The sequence below is a fragment of the Schistocerca gregaria genome, chromosome 2 (assembly GCF_023897955.1).
Source record: "Schistocerca gregaria isolate iqSchGreg1 chromosome 2, iqSchGreg1.2, whole genome shotgun sequence".
Classification (NCBI taxonomy): domain Eukaryota; kingdom Metazoa; phylum Arthropoda; class Insecta; order Orthoptera; family Acrididae; genus Schistocerca; species Schistocerca gregaria.
The window spans coordinates 456,598,802-456,619,993 of record NC_064921.1 but is presented as its reverse complement, the minus strand read 5'-3'; the positions used below and the strand labels follow the sequence as shown (position 1 = coordinate 456,619,993).

The following is a 21,192-nucleotide window of genomic DNA, read 5'->3' as shown; positions in this document are numbered from 1 at the left end:
ATTATTTTGTAATACCATGTGCCACTAAATCAAACATGTTCAGTCATTGTGCGTGGCTTACCATGGGCACCAACTACGCAATGTTTCGCATCAGCAATTATATTTGAACATGTAAGGATAGTGCTCCCTTACATACCTCAACAAAATTAAAACTTTTAATCCTTGATTTAGTGGGGACATGAAGTCTGGGGGGTGGGGGTGGGGGGAGGAAAGATGCTAAAAATGAAGATAGTAATTATGTTAATTGGTCATTGATTAATAATTTGTTACACATAATGTCATTTATTAGTACAGCAGGTGATAAGTAATTACTGTGGACGAGTGTCATGATAGTACCTACGAAAATGTTGAGCATCACCATAGTGTGTATGGTTAACTGTCTATTGCATGGTGTTGCCCTTTGCCAACAAAACCATAGGTTTATGTATAATGCTAAGGGAACCACTCATACCTGTGTGATGATGTCATCTGGCAACACACATGGTCTGGCTGCATCGAGCTAGACTTGTTTGGCATCATTACATTGCCAGAACCGTTTAAAATCCATAAGCTTTGTTGAAGGTCGATTGTACACTAACACAGGTGAAACCAATGGAAAGAGTGAGTTATTTCTACCCCTTAGATCACATCTAGTTAGATTTTTAAGGTATGAAAACTGATAGCACAAATTGTATTTCCAGGTCTCTGAAACTATTGAACAAATCAAAATTATATCAAAATTTCTAAGTTCAACCTGTCACATAGGTGTTTTTCTTTCCCCCAGTCCCCCCACCCAAATTGATTTGCTAAAAAAAAAGCCATGCAATAGAAGGTTGAATAATTATATGCCTATTGCATAGGTGTTCCATATGCAATCATTAATTATCACTTTAGATACCACTAGATAATGTATAAGAATAATTCATCATAATACTGAGGTAAAATAATAAATTATCTTCCAAAAGTAATAATAATTACTATAGAAATGGCATACGCTCCATCATAATTTTACTCTTGAGTTTAAGAATGCATCTGAGCGCATCAGCAAAATGAAACAAGTCATACGTCAATAGCAAAAAGTATGCACAAAATCCATGTTAGCAGTTAAAAACTCGTCTCTAACAAAAATAGTAAAACAGGTCAAATAAACTGTACAGGTGCAGCCTAATGTAGTATCGTTTCATGTAAATAACAATGAACTGTCTCTATGTTAGACTAACTTATTACAAGTACAAAGTTCACAATGTATACCAATTTAAAACTAAATCTCATAAGAGAAAGACAAACAATTATACAAATGAGGATGTGTATGTATAAAGCAACTCTTGTGTATTCAAGTCTACATCTAAACAGATGATTGGGACTTATATAATGTTTACAATGTAACATTGGTATTTGTGTATTGGACAAGGGTCATCAGCTTCAAATAGTAAAACCTTAGGTTGCATGCTAAATAAGCAAATTGCTTTGTAATTACAGAAGTAAAGGCAGTGAATATGTTGTATTCCACAGGGCCAGTTGTGCACTTCAACACCTACTTCTCATATTCCATTGATGTAGTTGTGCAAGGCGTCTCAGCCACTATTCTTCATGCTGTCCCTCTGTGCACAGGTCCTCCTTGTCGTCGACAAGTAGCATGGTGGACCAAGGATGTTGCAGTCACTGTCCAGGACTGCCGATGGTCGCTGCAGCAATTTAAGCGACACCCTTCACAGACCAGCCTCCTCACTTTTAAGCATCTGCATGCTAAGGCTCGTTACCTTATTAAGCAGAGTAAAAAGGAATTCTTGGAGCACTGTGTTTCTGCTGATGTATGCTTCTTCATTGCAGATCTGGTCCAAGCTCCATAGCCTTCTGGTCCACCAGCAACAGTCAACTGTTTAGTGTCGTAACCTCCAATGTGCTGTGTGCACTAATCCATTGGTTCTTGCAGAACGCCTTGCGACACATTTTGCAATGGCATCAGCATCGGCTTCCTCTTCCTATGCTGCTACCTTTCTCCAGCAGAAACGCAGAGTTGAATAGATCCCCCCCCCCCAATTTCCTCCCGCACCACACTGCAACACTTGGATGTTCCCCCAGAGGCAAAATCTCCTCAGGGTCTTCAAGTGCATTTGGCTCACTGGTGCTTTTCCATCACAATGGCAAGGCGGTATAGCTATCCCTGTCCTTAAGCCCAGGAAGACCCCAACTTCTTTCGGCAGTTACCACCCAGTTAGGCTGATGAATGTACTTTGTAAACTGCTCGAGAGAATGGTCAGTTTCCGATTATGTTGGGTCCTAGAATCTTGGGACCTTTTGTCCCCATATCAATGTGGCTTCCGGGCAGGACAATCTCCAATTGACCATTTACTCAGATGGGTAACAGTCATCAGACAGGCTTTTACTCACTGCCGCACCTTGTTGCAGTCTTCTTTGATCTGCATAAGGCGTACAACATGGCTTGGTGCCATCACATTTCAGTTACCCTCCATGATTGGGGCTTCCATGGTCCCCTTCTGATTCTTATGTGCGAGTTTTTATCTCACTGGCCCTTCCGGGTTTGAGTTGGCACATCACTCAGTGCTCCTCGGATTCAGGAGAAGGGTATCCCACAGGGTTCTGTGCTAAGTGTCACACTCCTCCTCCTCCTCCTCCTCGCAATCAATAGGTTTGTGACCTCTGTTGGGCCTCTGGTTACCCCAGCGTTGAATGTCGACGATTTTTGCATCTGGTGCAACTCCCACTCGGTGGCATCTGCTGAGCACCAGCTCCAAGGCGCCATCCAATGGGCCTCGGCATGAGCCACCTCCCATGGCTTACAGTTTTCTCCCTTCAAAATGCGGGATATGCAATTTTTTCATCGACCCACAGTACAGCCTGATCCAGAACTTTAGGTGACCAGCTCCTCAACGTTGTAGCGGAGTCTCGTATATTGGGCCTTATTTTTGATAACCAACTGACATGGCTGCTCCACATGCGCCAACTAAACACTATATATATGCAGAAGCTTTATGCTCTTTGCCTCCTGGTCCACACATCTTGGGGTGCAGACTGTTCCACTCTTCTCCATTTTTACGATTCTCTGGTCTTGTCTTGACTAGATTATTGTAACCAGGTTTATGGCTCAACAGCTCCTTCCACTTTGAAACTGCTTGACCCTGTTCACCATTGTAGGGTGCATCTAGCTATTGGTACTTTTCACACTAGTCCCGTTGACAGTCTCCTCACAGTATGCAATCACCATTCGCCAATTCCCTGACCATCCTGTGTTCCATGTGCTATTTGCCAACTAGGGATGTCTCCCTCCTAACACCTGCCCACAGGTAGGATTGCCAGTTGGCATGTGTCTCACTTCCCCCTGTCGGGATCTCCATCTCCACTAACAGGAGTGTGCCCCATGTGTTTCCTCTTGTAGCCCCCCCCCCCCCTCCCGCCGCCCTCTCCCTTCTTGGATGGTGCTTAGACCGTGTATTAGGACTGGTCTATTCCAGGGTCCTAAGATCTCTGTTGCTCCTATGGTTTTCCGGTTTCCTGTATGAGCCATCGTTGCAGAGTTCCAGGGTGGGGTGGGAGTGCATTCGGGAAATGGTTTGCGTTTTCAGGTTGGGAAATCAGAAATATTCTATCTCTGGCAACCATTAACTATTGGCCTGAATACAGTGTGTGCTGTAGCAAAAACACTAGAACTCTGCTTTAAATGCAAAATTGAGTGCATTTGGTTAAAAGTTACTTATCACATAGAGGAAGCATTCACTGATGGACAGGCGCATTGAAAGAAGACTGCTCAATGTTATCATCTATTGCACTGTGCCCTTTGTCAGATGTAACCAACGTACATTCCCACGTGCATAACTCTCACACATGTGCCCACTGTCATTTCCAACATTAAAGCCTAACTGCAAGTGTGGTGAGCTGGGATGGTGCCTTGAGCCTGTACCATGGGTTTGTTTGTGGATGATGCCTCCAGTATAAAAGACAGTAGCCATTTTTCTCCACAGTTTCCGTTGCTTCATCGCCCAGCACTCTGTTCGTCACAGTCAGTGCCACTTCAGTCTACACTAAAATGCCCAATGTCCAAGACCTTACTGCCATTTCCCAATGCTCGACAGACCTACAGTTTCTTCCCTGGTCATCATGATCAAGTATATCCTCATCCACAATTACTTCTCCTTTGAAGGCCTCTCCTGCAAAGAAATATGTAGTACAGCAGTGGGCACCATCTTATGCCATCCTATTCATGAGGCATCTAGAGGAATCCTACCTAACCACCAAGAATCTCATATCCTTCAACCGGTTCAGGTTCATTGTGATCAAGTGTAAGGACACAATATTCGCATTCTTCCAGAACCTAGACACCTTCTCTTCTACTCGCTTCACCCTTTCGCTTCAGTGCAAGCCACCATCCTCGATGTCCTGCTCCACTTCACAGGTTGCCATACCACTAGCTCCATCCACGTTAGACCTACCAACCTACACTTCAACAGCTCACACCCATTCCAAACCAAGAAGAACCATCCATACAGCCTAGCTATCCATGATTGTTGCATCTGTAGTGACAAGCAAATCCTCCCCAATAACGCCAAGTGTCTCACTGAGGCCTTCCCAGGCCTGAAATCACATTTCTTGCTTTTTCCAGAAAATCTCGTGTGCCTTGTGTCCCCAGTCACCTACTATCCCCCACATGCTCTCTGATCAGTCACAAACAAGCATCCCACCCACACCCTCTGTTCCCTCTCTCTGACTTGGAGCAACTGAATCACATTCTCCGCCAGGATTTTGACAATTTCTCATCATGCCTTGAAATGAGAAATAGCCTCCCCAGCACCCTCCCACACTGATTTGTGGTATTCCGTCACCCATAAAGCTACATGATATCCTCTGTCCATTCATGTTCCACCTCTGCACCCAATCCCTTGCCTCAGGACTCGTATCCCTGTAACAGACCGAGATCCAAGACATGTCCCATGCATCCTCCCACCACTACCTACTCCAGTTCTGTCACAGACATTTCCTACCCCACAAATGGCAAGGCCTCTGTGAAAGCAGCCGCGGGGCCTGTGAACTTAGCTGCAACCACTGTGCAACATTCTCTTAGGCATGGCCACCAATAAACTGTCTGTCCACATGAATGGCCACTGCCAGACTGTGGTCGAGACCACTGGGCCCTCCGGTTGCTGAGCATGCTGCCCAACTTAATTTGCTGGACTTTGTCGACTGCTTCGTGGCCTGTGCTATCTGGATTTTCCCACCAAAGCGCGCGTACACACACACACACACACATACACACACACACACACACACACACACACACACGCGCACGTGCGCGAAGCAGTCGACAAAGTCCAGCAAATTAAGTTGGGTAGCATGCTCAGCAACTGGCGGGTCCAGTGGTCTCGACCACAGTCTGGCATTGGCCATTCATGTGGACAGACAGTTTATCGGTGGCCATGCCTAAGAGAATGTTGCACAGTGGTTGCAGCTAAGTTCACAGGCCCCACGGCTGCTTTCACAGTGAACTTGCCATTTGTGGGGTAGGAAATGCCTGTGACAGGACTGGAGTAGGTAGTGGTGGGAGGATGCATGGGACACGTCTTGGATCTCGGTCTGTTACAGGGATACGAGTCCTGAGGCAAGGGATTGGGTGCAGAGACAGAACATGAATGGACAGAGGATATCATGTAGCTTGATGGGTGCTTTGCATCTGACAAAGGACTTCATCAGATACCTGATGTATACAGAGTGATTCAAAAGTAACTGTATGTACATTGTGAGTGTAATGTATGCATCAAAATAAGAGTAAAATGTTAAATCAAGTTCTGTCCGAAACTGCTTTGTTTCCAAATTATGATGCACAATGTAGTTTGTGGCAGGCATTACATCTTGGGCCAGTGCAGGCTTTTGGTGTGTCTTGTAGACTTGCATAGCAACTGATGTTGTTTTGTCAATGATGGTCCTTCGTATTTCAATTGGGAGGTAAGAGAGTATCTCAAAGCTGTGTATTTTGATAAGTCAATAAGTGCACGCATCATGCAAGGCCAGTTGCTTGGCCCCTCATATCTCTGGAGCTTAACCCTTGGACTTCTACCTGTGGTGCCATCTCAAAGAGTTCGTGTATGATGTTGCAACTGACATTGTAGCACAACCACAATAACAAATTGAAAATAGCTGTGTAACTGTGAGGAATGAGATGAGCAGAGTACACGATGTTCAGGAAGCGGTAAGACATCAAGCACATCTGTCTTCATCTACATGGACATAATCTTTAGTATGTCCTTAGTTAAATGTGCAGTTTTTAGTTGAGTTGAATTTTATATCCCTTTGGGTCATTGCTTTCTGAGAATAATTAATATTGTGTTGCACTTGTGATCCCCACTTTACTGCATAACTCTGAAATAAGTCAATTTCAGACAATATTTTATTTAACCTCGTATCTATATTTTGATACATGCATAAACCCATGAAGTGTGTACAGTTACTTTTGCATCACCATGCGTGTCCAGGGTGTACATAAAGTCGAGGAACACTTTCAATTATTTATTGTACAAGAACTAAAAACTGTACAAAAGTCATACATATTGCATTTTGAAGAGAAACTCTAATTTTTATTTATTTATTTCTTTACAAACATTCGATACGTGAACCATTAATGACCCGACAGACATCAATATGGTAATCAAATTCTTGCCATATCCATCCCAGCATTGTATAATCGACTGTGGCCATCGCTTCCTGCATTCTCTCCCAAAGCTCTGCTACATCCTGTGGTATAGACGGTACATACACTAGATCTTTAACGTGTCAGCACAGAAAAAAATCTCACAGAGTGAGATCAGGTGATCAGGGAAGCCATCTCATGAAACAGCTATCCTACTCTGTAGCATGTCATTGAGCTTCTGCACTAGCTCCAATTTGAATGGTTTCATGGACAGCTTCTGTCACAGGACTTTCCACACTGTCATTTGAGCCATTTCGAGTTCACAGGATGCACGAGACACTGATTTCTTTGGACTCCATTCTCGTACTCGCTCTACATTCACTTCACTCACACTGGGATGTCCGCTTCTCTTTGCTGGTCATGAGTAACCCATTGTAACAAATTCGTTGTTCCAGTGGTAAATGGCCTTCTTTGTTGGTGGTTTCTTACCGTACTTAGTTCTAAACATCTGTTGAACAGCTGTTTTGTCGAACTCCAACACACAGAAAGCTCACTCCGCACCTGAACTCGCCGTGTTTGCGACTTGTGCTGACCACCGGCAAATTACCAAACAACGCCGTGGCAGTATACACGGGGGGAAAAAACAACTTCCAGGGTTTCTTTTCAAAATGGCATATGTATGTCATTTGTACAATGTTTAGTTCTTGTGCAATAAATAATTGAAAGTGTTCAAAGACTTTACGAACACCCTGTATATAAAGTCCTCTTTCAATGTGCCTGTCTGCCATTCAACACCTTTCTTGTGTGACAAGTAGCAATCTGCCCCATTTTGTATTGTTGTATTTCAGTCTCAGTTTTCCATTGTCAGATGTAAAAGTTGTCGTTGAGCCTTTGAATTTTTCAACTCCTGAGGTGCGTGCTTGATGCATGCTTTACTTTACCCAAAACAACAGACACTCTGTAGAAACTGCATTTTTTCAAATGTATGTCTGATGCTCAGTAGTTTTTTTAGGCCTGTGGTGATCTGTCCTGTCACTACTTCAGTTTCGCCCAGAGCTTAACAGCTTATAATACCATGTTTAAACAGTTTTTCTCACCCTTAGTCTACTTAATTGCATTTAATGCACTGCAGTTCTGTATGGGTTATTGCTTTCCTCATTTGTCACGTGATAAAATTTGTCATTGTATCTTTCTTTATTTCATTCTATTATTTCTTGAACTCTTGGATTCTAAAGTGAGGAGTTATACCCATCTGTTAACAGGTGTCAGCTCTGGTGAAAGCGCAGCTACTGAATCAGCGCGTACAGCAACAGAGGAGGGACGGGAAGCGGAAGCTTCAGAGCAACCATCGGGCAGCAGTAGCACTACCGGTGAGAGTGGCAGCCAAGAGGCCACTCGGCGTGTCACAAGGCAGTTCCGCAGTTCAGTCAGAGGCAGAGCTCGAGGCGTAGCGGGTTCCAGCGCAAGGCACACACCTATTGTTTGGAGTGAGCCTGGCTCCAGTTTGCAGCATACTTCGCCAAGAGGTGAAGATAATGTTACATAGTTCTATAGTAGAGTCATGGTGTATAATGATACTGCATCAGTTATCATTTATTGACAATTTTTAGTAACGGAGACCGGTGCACACTAGGGGTTAAGCAGTTGCTGGCAATTTGAGGTGCACAATGAGTACATATATACTTTTTCTGACCCTCCAAATTTTCTTTTTTTCACACATGAAATTTAATTGTATTTTATTCTGCCACATGAAAAATAATAATGAAAGTTTTATGAGAAGTTACCAGTTTTAGCAAAAGACTGATGCTTTTGTGTGTATACCAGAAGGAATACTTCCTATCATATCACAGGTTATTGTTGAATTTCTCTGCTGTAGCAAGTGGCTCCTTGAGAAAATGTGTGATACAGTATACATTCACGCAAAAGTTCATGATTCTTAACATCTTGCACGAGTAACCTCATTTGTACATGTAATTTTGAAAATGAGAACGAAGTGATTTTCATCAGATTTTTTTAAAATGCAGCTGGAAAGACTGACATTGAAATGTTGAAGAATGCTTTGCTTATGAAAATGATAAAGTGAAACATTAAAAACTTTTTAAAATTTTTATAAATTTAGTAAAATACGCAGCTGTAACACTGTTAGCCATGTAACTGATAAGGCATTTCTGTTAAGAGGTAGGTGTGTGTGCGTGAACTTGTTATTTTGCATTGAATTTTATGTATTGATATATCATGTCTTCAAGAAATTCAGATATACACAGTCCTTTTTTATAAAATGAGCCAAAACTGCCTTATCTTTTTTGACAATTTGTCTTTGTCAGACTTGTGTTACATATTTGTTAATAAATGTGTAGAATAAGTAGCAGATTTTCTAAATTTGTTAAATATGTTTTTTGTTTCCAAGGCTGTTTTATTCAAACATCACTAACAATAAAGTAGAACAAAGATTATGTTTATTTGCTTGATTTTTTTAGTTTTTATTTTCCCCACTTCCTTATTCTACATTGACTGATTTGCACTCCCCCCCCCCCCCCCCCCTGCCTCTCTCTCTCTCTCTCTCTCTCTCTCTCTCTCTCTCTCTCTCTCTCTCTCTCTCTCTCTCTCTCTCTCTCTCTCTCTCTCTCTCTCTCTCTCCCCCCCCCCCTCTCCCTGACTGATGTAAAAGTGTTAAGGGCAAGATCCACAGTATGTGATTTGAAATGGTTCACTAACACTTTAGAGCCATCCGTTGTGAACATCATTTAGTTTGTGCTGTTTTTACCCTTTGTTATGTTCTTAAAAATATGAATGTGTCAAAAGTAATACAAGTGGAAGAATTTACTCCTATTCTGCTGTAGACTTACGTTTTTGTTCCTTTAGTTTTCTAGACAATAATAACCTGCAGTTAAAAGCATAACTATAATCAGAAAACACTATTGTGAAACTCAGCTTGCCCTTTTCTCAAATGATATCCCGCAAACTCTGGATGAAGGGCAACAGACAGATTCCATATTTCCATATTTCTAGATTTCCAAAAAACATTTGACATGATGGCCGACTAGACATGACAAAGGTACAAGCATATAGAATAGGTTCCCAGATATATGTGCAGCTCAAAGAGACAAGGAAGTGTAAGGGAAGGTGGTAGGACCACTGCTATTATCTATATATATATAAGTGATCTGACTGACAGAGTGAGCACCAATCTGTGGCTGTTGCTGTGATATGTGGGGAAAGTGTCGTTGGTGAGTGACTACAGGAGGATGCAAGATGATTTCGACAAAATTTCTGGTTGGTGTGACGAATGGCAGCTAGCCTGGATGTAGAAAATTCCCCATAATGTTTGAATACAGCATTAGTTGTGTGCTGCTTGGCACAATCACGTTGATAAAATGTCGAGGTGTAACATTGAAGAGTGATACAAAATGGAACAAGCTTGTAATGGTTGTCATGGGGAAGAGGAAAGCGAATAGTCAGCCTCTGCACCTACACCTGCATCTACATCTACATCTACACACAGCGAACCACTGTGAAGTGCATGGCAGTGGGTGTGTCCCACTGTACCAATTAGGACTTTTTCCGTTCCATTCAAGTACGGAGCACAGGAAAAATAATTGTTTAAATGCCTCTGTGCATGCTTTAATTAACCTAAACTTACTCTCACGGTGCTTATGGGAGCAATATGTAGTGGTTTGTAGTACATTTTAAGGGTCATCATTTAAAGCCGTTTCTTGCAACTTTGTCAATAGATTTTGTCGGGATTGTTTCCATCTGTCTTAAAGTGTCTGCCATTTCAGTTCTTCCAACATCTCATTGACTTTATCCTTCAAGTGATACATACCTCTGACTATTCATGTACCACTGCTCTGTATATGTTTAAAAACCCCTGCTAGGCTATTTCGTACAAGTTCCACACACTTGAGCAATGCTCCAGGGTGGATTGCAGTGACTTGTAAGCAATCTCCTTAGTAGACTGACTGCATTTCCATAGTAATCTACCATAACTGAAATCTGCTATCTGCTCTACCCATGACAGCCTATGTGATCGTTACAATTCATGTCCCCGCTAAGTGTAACACCCAAGTATTTGTATACGTTTACAGATTCCAGCTGTGAGTCTCTAATTTTATTTTCATAGGATACTACGTTTTGTCATTTTGTGAAGTGCACAATTTTACATTTTTGAACATTTAAAGCAAGGTGCTAGTCATTGCACAACTTTGAAATCTTATCGAGGTCTGACTGAATATTTGCACAGCTTTGTTCGGACTATACATTGTTGTGGATAACTGCATCATCTATGAAAAGTCTGATGTTACTGTTAATATTGTCTACAAGATTCATTAATGTAAAACATGAACACCAAGGGACCCAACACACTTCCCTGGGGCAGACCCAAAGTTACTTCTACATTTGTCGATGACTCTCCATCCAAAATAACATACTGAATTATCTCTATGAAGAGATTCTCATTCCAGCCCCATATTTTGTCTGCATGTTTGATAAGATTGCACTTTTGATAAGAAGTGTAGGTGTGATACTGAGTCAAATGCTTTTCTGAAATCGAGAAATATTGCATCTGACTGACTGCCTTGATTCACAAGTGGATTGCTAGATTTGTTACCAGTAGGTCTGATCAGCTCGCAATTATTTTGGTGATGGTTCAGGAATGCCTGTAGGGAAGGCTGTGTTCTTTTTGATGAACACTATTGAGACAATTTAGACATTCGGTATTTGAAGCGGACTGCAGAACAGTCCTACTGCCACCAACATACATTTTGCGTAAGGACAATGAAGACTAGAGAAATTAGTGCTGGTAAATAGGGATATAGACAGTTTTTCCCTTGCTCTGTAGAACAGGAAGAGAAATGCCTAGTAGTTGTACGACATACCTTCTGTTGCACCCATTATGGTGGCTTGCGAAGTATGCATGTAGGTGAAGAAAGGTGAAATTCTTTTAAGTAGACAGTGCATGTGAGAAAATATCCCATACTTGGATTTAGTTCCATAATCTGTAGTTACTATAATGTGAGGCCGATGTCATATTAACAGTGATATGGAGAAAAATAACCACTCGTTCTATAGTGAAGGTGTGTCGAGTGGAGTGGCCACGCAATTAAAGGTGCCATGTCACAGACTGTGCAGCCCCTCCCGCTGGAGGTTCGAGTCCTCCCTTGGGCATGGGTGTGTGTGTGTTGTCATTAGCACAAGTTAGTTTAAGTAGTGTTAAAGTCTAGGGATTGATGACCTCAGCAGTTTGGTCCCTTAGGAATTGACATACATTTGAAAATTTATAGTGAAGGTGTTGAGGAATTGATGGTTTGGTAAACAGGAACTGAAACAATGTATGCTATGAGAGAGAATGCAAGTTCGTCTGCAGCCACCATACAGTTTAAGTAAGAAGTTTTTACATTAATTTAGACTGAAACAGACAGTTTGATGACTTAAGAAATGGAATGGTGGTAAAATAATGCTCCTATTATACTGGTATGTAACTCATAGGGTCAGAGCGTTACTCCTTGTCTATATTTCAACTTTTGGAGTTTGCTTCTTTCATAAGAAGTCATGGTCATTCTTTTAATAACATCCAGGTGTAGTTCATGTAATCAGCAGCATCAATAGTAGCCATTTGATTCCTAATGGTGGCAAGGGGCCTCTTGTAGACTTTTCAATGCACTACAGTCATCAGCTTTATGCATCCATCTCCATCCTGATGAGATTATCTATCCCCTTTCTGCTAGAGCATTCTCTTGCCCTTTCCTTATCTCTTTGAATTAAGCAAAGAATTGCCTCAGTCCACCTACCATACAGTTGGTTGCCCTCATGTTGCACCTGTCTCCATTTCATACCACATACCTGCAGATATTCACATTCTGTAAATATTTATAGCCACATACAAGTCATATATGTACATAATTAATTCCTTACTAGTACCCTACAGTTAGTATATGAGGCATATAAAGTATTTCATCCACTCGTTGTTACAGTGCTGGAACTCAGATACTGGAATAACCTTCAGCTGGTTGGTTAAAGCAATTTAAATGTTATCCAGGGCCCCTAAACAACATGTTATGTTTTCAATCTCAAAAAAAAAAGTTTGGCAAGGACTTAAGTCAAGTGAATAAGGGTGATGAAGTACCACAGAAATGTTCTTAGGCCAAAAACAGGTTTACTGAAATTACTGTGAGCCAAGACACATTGTTGTGATGCAACACCCAATTGTATTTGATATTTTGCCTCTGATGAATGGTGCTGTGACTCAAATTAACTTCTGCCTAAGTTATTCGAGCTATTAGCTGATTATCTGTATAGTCAAGATCCCATACTCTGTCAACATTTCAACCAGTTCTTGAAACCGAAGATACTTCGCTGCAAGGTTCATGTTCAGTTGACTGTCTTCCTTCTGCTAATGTCTTAACCCACCAAAACACATGGGGGCCTTGACAAAACACTGTTTCTGTAGGCCTGCCGAACCTTTGCAAAAATTTCCATTGCACTGCATCAAAGTCTGTAGCCAAATCTGATCGCACACCATTGCTTGGTGTTCGTGTCACCCATTGTCAGAATGCACAAAAAAAAATCTTTTTCACTAAAAGAAGCAATACAGATAACCAGCATGTCACTAGTATGGTTCAGTGTGCACTTACCACATATCACATGTCCACCTGCCTCCCCTCCACGTCCAGTGTCACCAGCATTGCCAGATTGAACACTATGCTGTCTATCTCATTACTTTATTTACATACCTCATATAGTAAGGGACACATAGTCAAAGAATAGTTACACTAATCAGCTTTTAACTGTATTTATGCTACCTACTAGACATTTCTGTACTTCACATTTTTCTGAGCCAAAAGTGGATTCAATAGGTGGTAGTTCAGGCTGTCATTCCCTCTGTTAGTATTATGGTTTTTGACTTACATTTTGGAGGAGAGGTGCTCAAACCCTCATCCAACCTTCCAGATTTAGGTTTTTCATAATTTTCTGGAATTACTTAAGACAAATGCTAGAATGGTCTGTTCCAAACAAAGGGACATCCCCTTTCCTCATCTATTCCTAGCGTGTCCTTAGTCTCTGATGATATCATCCTTAATGGGATGTCATACTCAAATCTTGCTTCTTTTTTCTTCTGTTATTGCATATGTGAATGTCACTGTCATTTTCTAGCTGGAGTGGCTCATGCTAAGAAATATCATCAGAAAGTTACTGTTCTGTGAACCCTCACAGCATAATTAATTACCTTTGCACAATAAATATCTTTTCACACATGAAGTACTTCCACAAAATTGTATATTAATTGACATTCAGGAATGAAAGTATGTTGCCATAGTAGCAAGTGTGTCCCTCAAATAATATTTAATCTTTCAAGAAGTAAATTGAACTCCGTGCTTTTAGCACAGTTCGTTTCTTGATAAAATTACGTTTCATTTGGTAGGAAAATATACACAAAGTTTTTAATACTTTATTTAGAAGTTCAATTATGAAAAATGAGTTAATAGTTGTCTCAAAACTGTCCTTTGCAGTTTAAAAATGTAGAGCCTAAGAAAATGCTGTGCATTTCTTAAGAATTACAGGACGGGATTTTTGTTGCAGGGCGGGCATCAATGATGATGCGTGGAGAAGGTGTTCGCGGAGCTGTTTTTCCTCGCACTGCAACACGAGGACGCCGTATGAGAGGAAAATTGAAGGGTGCCTATACTGGGCCTTACCAAATGAGATTTTGAATAAACATTTTTATTTCTGTGAGTCTTAAGTGGAAGAAAACCGAAATATTGCTTCAAGATTATTTACAACATTCCCAGACTGATAAACTGATTTGTATAGGCAGTACACTGTGTGTTTACTGTGATAAAACTTTTGTAAAATACTATTTCACCGGGAATTTTGGTCAAGGCTGTTATCTTGATAGTGCATAAGGATGTACTGTGAAGTTTTCCAATGAAATGCTTTTGTTTTTCACAGTGCTGTAGGCATATCTTAAAATAAAAAGATATTCCTTTTCCTCACTCTACTGAATTTATCCTGTAAGTACACTGCATGTGTGGTTTGTATAAGAATGTTTTAAAGGACTTAACTAAATGTAAGTTTTTAATCATACACTAAATGTTTGTTTGTATGTCATTAGTGATTATGTTTTTGTATAGTATGAATCACACCAGCATTGTGCCTAAGTGATCATATTTGCAGACATTTTATTGTAACTTGTAAACAGTATCTCAGTGGTAAATCCCAGCAGCACAGTTTAAACTTTGGAAACTCATTACAGTATTGATTTCATCTTTAATGTCATACTAAAAATTATCTCTGTTGATTTCACAATTTGTAATGTTCCTTATTTTATGTAAATGAACAATTCACATTTTTTGTGTGTACTCAAATGATAATAAATCAGTATTGATCGGTGTAGAAACACAATAAGATTCCAAATTTAAAGGCGAAGATGCTGCAGTTGGCCATAAGTTTCCTATCAGTGAATATGTCTGTTGATTCATAGGCACATGTGGTAAATTGTTTTCGCTATGAAAAATGAAAATGAAAATGAAAATTCCATGTGGTTAATACAACCAGGAATCAAATGACTTGTGAAACATGGCAGATGACTTGTGAAGCATGGCAGATACGTGAACAGCAGGAAACAATGAGACTTAAAGGGATAAATAAGGCAAGGCAGTCAAATAAAAGAGCTGACTGAAGAAGTAGCAGGCAGAGAAGCTTTGCTCCACAAATTAGCTTGGATTTAGAAAGAAACACTGAAAACTTGGCTTGCACTTTTCTTCCACAGTATCTTGCTAACCAAGGATGAAGGGAAACAGGCAGATACTATTCTGGAAAGTGTTTCACATAGTGCCTCACTGCAGATTTTTAACGAAAGTTTGGGGACATGGAATAGGTTTTTGGATATGTGGGCAGCTTTGAGGACTTACAAAGTAATAGAACCCAGTACTTTTCCCACGATAAGGAGTGTTTGTCAGAGACAAGGGTATCTTCAGGAGTGTCCTAGTGTATGAAAGATGACAGGATTACTTAGACATAATTTATTTCCATTTGGTATGATGAATGGCAGCTTCTCAGTGTGCGGAAAAATTAAGTTATTGTGGACGTTTACAACACAGCCCTGTAATATTTAAATGTAGTGTTAGTGGTGTGCTGCTTGACTCAGTCATGTCAATTAGATATTTAGCTATGTTGGCAAAACTTTGCAACTCAATATCAAATGGAATGAGCACAGAAGTTTGGTAGTAGCAAAGTTGAGTGGTCCACTTTGATATTTGGGAGAATTCCAGGTAAGGAGACCATATATAAGACATTCGTGCACCCCAATGTTGCATCATGGTTGTTGGGGTTCCCACAAGGCCGGATTAAAGGAAGACGTCAAGGAAATTTAGAGCACGATAGATTTGTTACCGGTAGGCAAGATCAACATGCAAGTGCTAGGGTTATGCTTGATGAACTCAAATGGGAATCCCTGGAGGAAAGACAATATTCTTTACATGAAACACTATTGAGAAAAATTAGAGAGCTGGCATCTTTGTCTGAAGTGCAGAACATTTTTACTGCCACCATTGAAGAACTCATGTAAGGAACACAAAGACATGTTTTAGAGCTCTTTTGGAAACATGTTGACAGTCTTGTTTTCCCTTGCTCCAGGAAAGAGAATGATTAGTAATGTTGTAGGTATTCTCCACCATGCACAGTATGGTGATCTGTAGATAACATACGTAAGTAAAGGGAAAACTTATTTCATTTCTGTAATATGAACTTGCGCTTTGATGTATTTCTAGTTCTTAACCTATTAGCAACAAAGTGAATCTTTTTTCTATTTTTATTTATTTTTGATATATCATATCTCGAGGCTAATTATATAAATAAAATGCCATGTAAGAGTAATTACCAAAATTTTAATTTTCAAAATAAATACCATTGTCATATGGCAACACCAGGCACTTACAGAAGCTAATATACCACATTTACAAAAGCATTAAATATAGATAGAGCATGACCATAATCATTTAGATATATAATTAATCCTTTAGAGTCCAACATTCACAAAAATATAGAACAGAAGTTAACCATGTATGTGTACAGGAAATGCATTATTAGATGATCAGTATGTCATACATTTGGGGCAAATGAAACGGTGAAACGTTTAATGCATAGTCCTACTTTACATTTTGAACGCATTGTTCTTATAGTCAACCAACACCTTTTCATTTTCTTCTCTTTCATACATTGAATAAAATGATTAGTCTGATCAAATCCTTTGGGAGGGACGTGGGACTTACACGACAACACCTTTACTATTTCCCACTTGATTTGTACTTGACAAATTTTTTATATGCCTTGTTTATTATATAGAATACAAGTTTTCTGCACAGTTACATCAAGCATCCATGTCAACAAGGGACAGAACCATTCTTTCCTGCAAATTCCGTTTTGGGAGCATCCCTGATTTTGACCCATTTGGTCTGTTCGTCCCAGGTACATGTTATAATTCACAGTTACTTGAGACTTTGGTATTGCCACATTCCTCTTTGTTTACTGAGTAAACCTCTCAAGCATACCAAGAGGTTGGCTGCCACATGAGGAGGAGATTGTGATTATGGCATTGTCTATCCAGCAGACAAACAGCAGTTCATCATTTCTCTCATTAACTGTAAAAAGTTTGAAAGATGCCGGACGCAGACCGACAATGCGATTCCTGACATGTCACACACAGTGGTCAACCTCACTGAACGACAATTGACCGAAGAGGAAGTGTCTGTTCTTCAAAAAGGAGGGAATTTTGCCATCATCTAGAGAACTATACCTATGGATGACATCATTGCCAACACCGAAGCAGCCATTCGGACCCTTCCTTGTGAAAGGGCAGAGGAAATACACACTGAAAGAGCCAGGATACTGCGCCGAGCAAAACCACCAGCTTGCAACCTGAAGAAAGAAGAGGTACAAGCCATTAAGAATCTCAACGCCAACAAGAGTGTACTGGTACTGCCTGCCGATAAGGGGAATGCGACCGTCATAATGAAGACCGAAGATTATGAGCAAAAGGTCCGAGACCTATTAGATCCGACGACATACCGAAAACTAAGTGCAGATCCGACAACGTATCGCGCAGAATATGAATAGATTAATCAAGGCGTCTTCTCTGCCAGCGGACATACAAAGAAACCTGCGCAATACTGAAGCCCTACCACCTACGCTGTATGGATTACCCAAGATCCATAAGAACAATTTTCCACTGAGACCGATCGTTAGCGCTCCTGGATCACCGACATATAAACTGGCAAAACACTTGGCCCCTCTGCTCCAGCCACACGTGCGGAAGACTGACACATACATTAAGGACTCAGGACATTTAATTGAGAAGCTGTAGAAACTGAAACTTGCACCAAACGACATCCTGGTCGGCTTTGATGTTGTTTCGTTATTTACGAAAGTGCCACTGAGTGACGCTCTGGAGCACATCGGTTCCATTTTCCCACAAGACATCAGAAACCTCTTCCATGCATGTCTCACCACGAGCTATTTCACGTGGAATGGCGATTTCTACGAACAGCTGGAAGGCGTCGCCATGGGTAGTCCTCTCAGTCCAGTGGAGGCCAACTTCTTCATGGAACAATTCGAAGCACAGGCACTGGACTCGGTGACTTGCAAACCTAAAGTGTGGTACAGGTACGTCGATGATACTTTTGAGGTGTCGAGCCATGGGGAACAGCTCGGTGACTTCCTAAGACACTTGAACAGCCTACATGCCAACATAACATTCACCATAAAAGTAGAAAAGGACAAGGAACTGCCATTTCTAGATGTGCTGGTCACAAGGGACGGCGAAAACCTGGGACACAGCGTGTTTTGAAAACAGACACACACGGACCGATACCTGCACAAACTGTCAAACCACCACCCAAGTCAGAAAAGAGGCACGATTAGTACACTCGTAACGAGAGCAGGACGAATATGTGAGCCGCAACACCTCAAACGAGAAATGCAACACCTGGAAACTGTCCTGAGGAGCAATGGGTACTCCACAAATTATATTAGAAGTGTAACAGAGCTAAACACTCGGCGAAGTAAGGAACCAGAAAAAGAAATGTGGGGTACGGCCTTTCTGCCATACATTCCCAGAGTGACGGACAGAATCGAGCGTCTATTGCGCAAACATGGCGTAAAGACGATTTTAAAACCACAAGGAAGATCAAAGAGTGTCTTAGATCAGCGAAGGAGAAAAGAGACCCACTTGCAATCTCGGGAATATACCGTATACCATACACATGCGTAAAAGTTTATGTTGGAATGACTGGACGATCCATTAACACCAGGATCAAAGAGCATAAGCGACATTGCAGGTTGGGGCACGTGGAGAAATCGGCCGTGGCAGAGCACGCACTGAATGAGACCGACCACGTAATAAAATTCTCCGACCGCGGAAGTTCTGGCTGTAGAGAAGCACTATCACACGCGCTTGTTTAGAGAAGCTGTAGAAATACAAACACATGCGAACAGTTTGAACAAGAAAGAGGAAAGCCTTAAGGTAAAGGGATCCTGGCTTCCCGTACTGCACCGAGCGGGGTGGCGCAGTGGTTAGCACACTGGACTCGCATTCGGGAAGACGACGGTTCAATCCCGTCTCCGGCCATCCTGATTTAGGTTTTCCGTGATTTCCCTAAATCGTTTCAGGCAAATGCCGGGATGGTTCCTTTGAAAGGGCACGGCCGATTTCCTTCCCAATCCTTCCCTAACCCGAGCTTGCACTCCGTCTCTAATGACCTCATTGTCGACGGGACGTTAAACACTAACAACCACCACCACCACCACCACCACCGCCTTCCCGTACTGCAGCTAACCACCGTCACAGGTAGCAAGAGGAGAACCTCACCGGAAATGACCGCGGAGGAGCCCTCGGACGTTGGCGCGCCAGGTACATATAGTCTGCGGCCGCAAGCTCGGCTCCAGTTCACCACCGGCAATGGAGGGTGAAGCTTTGACAGTGCCAGCCACACGTGCTGGCGAAACATCAGAAAAATCATTAGATGAATGTCGGCCGAAGAACCTGAGACAGAAGCCAATAGGCAGTTTGTCAACAAGTGGCCACGAAAGCCTTAACAATTATGTACTTAAGTTTACCATTGGAAATTTTATTTTACTAACAAAACATTGTTTATAAATTGCACTATTGAGAAAAGGATATATTTTAATACAGAATGATAAAAACCAACTGCGTTCAACAAAAATGTGAATGAATATTCCCTGAATGGGTTAAGTTCTACAATGGATAGAAGGATGAACTATACCATATCGCATCTATAATCTAGATTTAAGTTTCATAAAAGACAAAACTATCAAAATGGTCTATAGTGACCCTCAATTATCTTTAATTACTTATTTAACTTGTCGTAAATTACAGTGGCTGATGTGGCTTCTCAATATTTATGTAACAGAAAAATCATCGCATTTCAGATTTTAACTCCTAGTAGCAAATGTGAATACCACGAAGTTTAATTGACGATCGACACTAGTATTACGTAAAAAGTGGATGTAACAGATGAGACTTCTGCAGTTCTGAGTGAAGCCTTATGGCGGCACCGCGTGCGTTCATTACCTTGTGGGTGTTTAGCCAGCGTCACGGGGCGGTGGGCGGTGCAGCTCCACGCACCTCTCCGTCTCGGAAGCAACTCTCTCCTTGCTTCTCCTTAGTACAATTTACCGAAGTTGGTTTAAAAAATAGGTATCTGGCTGTGTTTTCAACTGACCAATCAGGGTCTCAATGTTAACCTTAAGCTTCACCTACAAAAATTATGTCTATCCACTGAAAAACGTTCTTTTCTTGGTGGGGCAATGTTTTTAAGGTTTGAAACGTAACAGAGACGCGTATAGTCTCACGCTAAAACTTTCAGCTGGTCTGGTCCTTTTAGTGTTATCGTAAGATCTATACTGTTCTTCTGGAGGATTCTATCTTTTAACATGGGGTGGGGGGTGGTCCTGGTGGTCGGCTGGAGACATGGGTGTCCGTCCTTTATCGTAGGGCCTCCTAGCCCACACGACTCTGCTCTCGGCTTCTGTTCTCGTTTCTTCCCTCGGAACTGCGTCTGTTTCATGGTGGGAAGGTATGACACGCATTTAGGCGTTCTTGTGTTAGTCTGTGGTATTCCGTTTGCTCACTCGTTGATCGTATTACTTTGGTTAATTTAATGTTAGGATTTATTCGGAGCTATGTGACATACTGCCGGATTTGCTATCATGTCAGGGTTCTCATGGAAGGTGTTGGATTTGCCTGACACCTTACAACTAAAAGAGCTAGAAATTCTTTCTCAAAAGAAACTTCAAAATTTACAATCCAAAATAGATGTATACTCCGCAAATAAGACACATATAAGAAAATATACCGCCGGATGGCGGAGGTGCGCAAGGCACGCAAGATAACCAGACAAAACTGGAGTTAAATATTGCAACCTGAATGGTACAAATAATTGGTGAAATTAAATCTCTTACTGTTTATCCAGTTCAAAAACCAACAGTGCATACAAGGAATGAGATTAATAATCATTCATCTGACCGAGCCACACTTGCAGAAACACATGTAAGAAAATAAGTCT

At 41.3% G+C, this 21,192-nt stretch overlaps 1 protein-coding gene across 5 annotated transcripts in view; it reads left to right on the top strand.

Moving 5' to 3' along the window:
• Positions 1-15,016, top strand: part of LOC126325636 (nucleoprotein TPR-like) — a 263,392-nt gene extending 248,376 nt beyond the window's left edge. For all 5 annotated transcript variants that reach the window (XM_049995265.1, XM_049995267.1, XM_049995269.1 and 2 more), the window contains 2 exons: positions 7,879-8,142; positions 14,192-15,016. In XM_049995265.1, coding sequence (XP_049851222.1) covers positions 7,879-8,142; positions 14,192-14,322 — 395 coding nt within the window. In that variant the 3' untranslated portion in view covers positions 14,323-15,016. The remainder of the gene's footprint in view (positions 1-7,878; positions 8,143-14,191) is intronic.
• Positions 15,017-21,192: the final 6,176 nt, after the last annotated feature.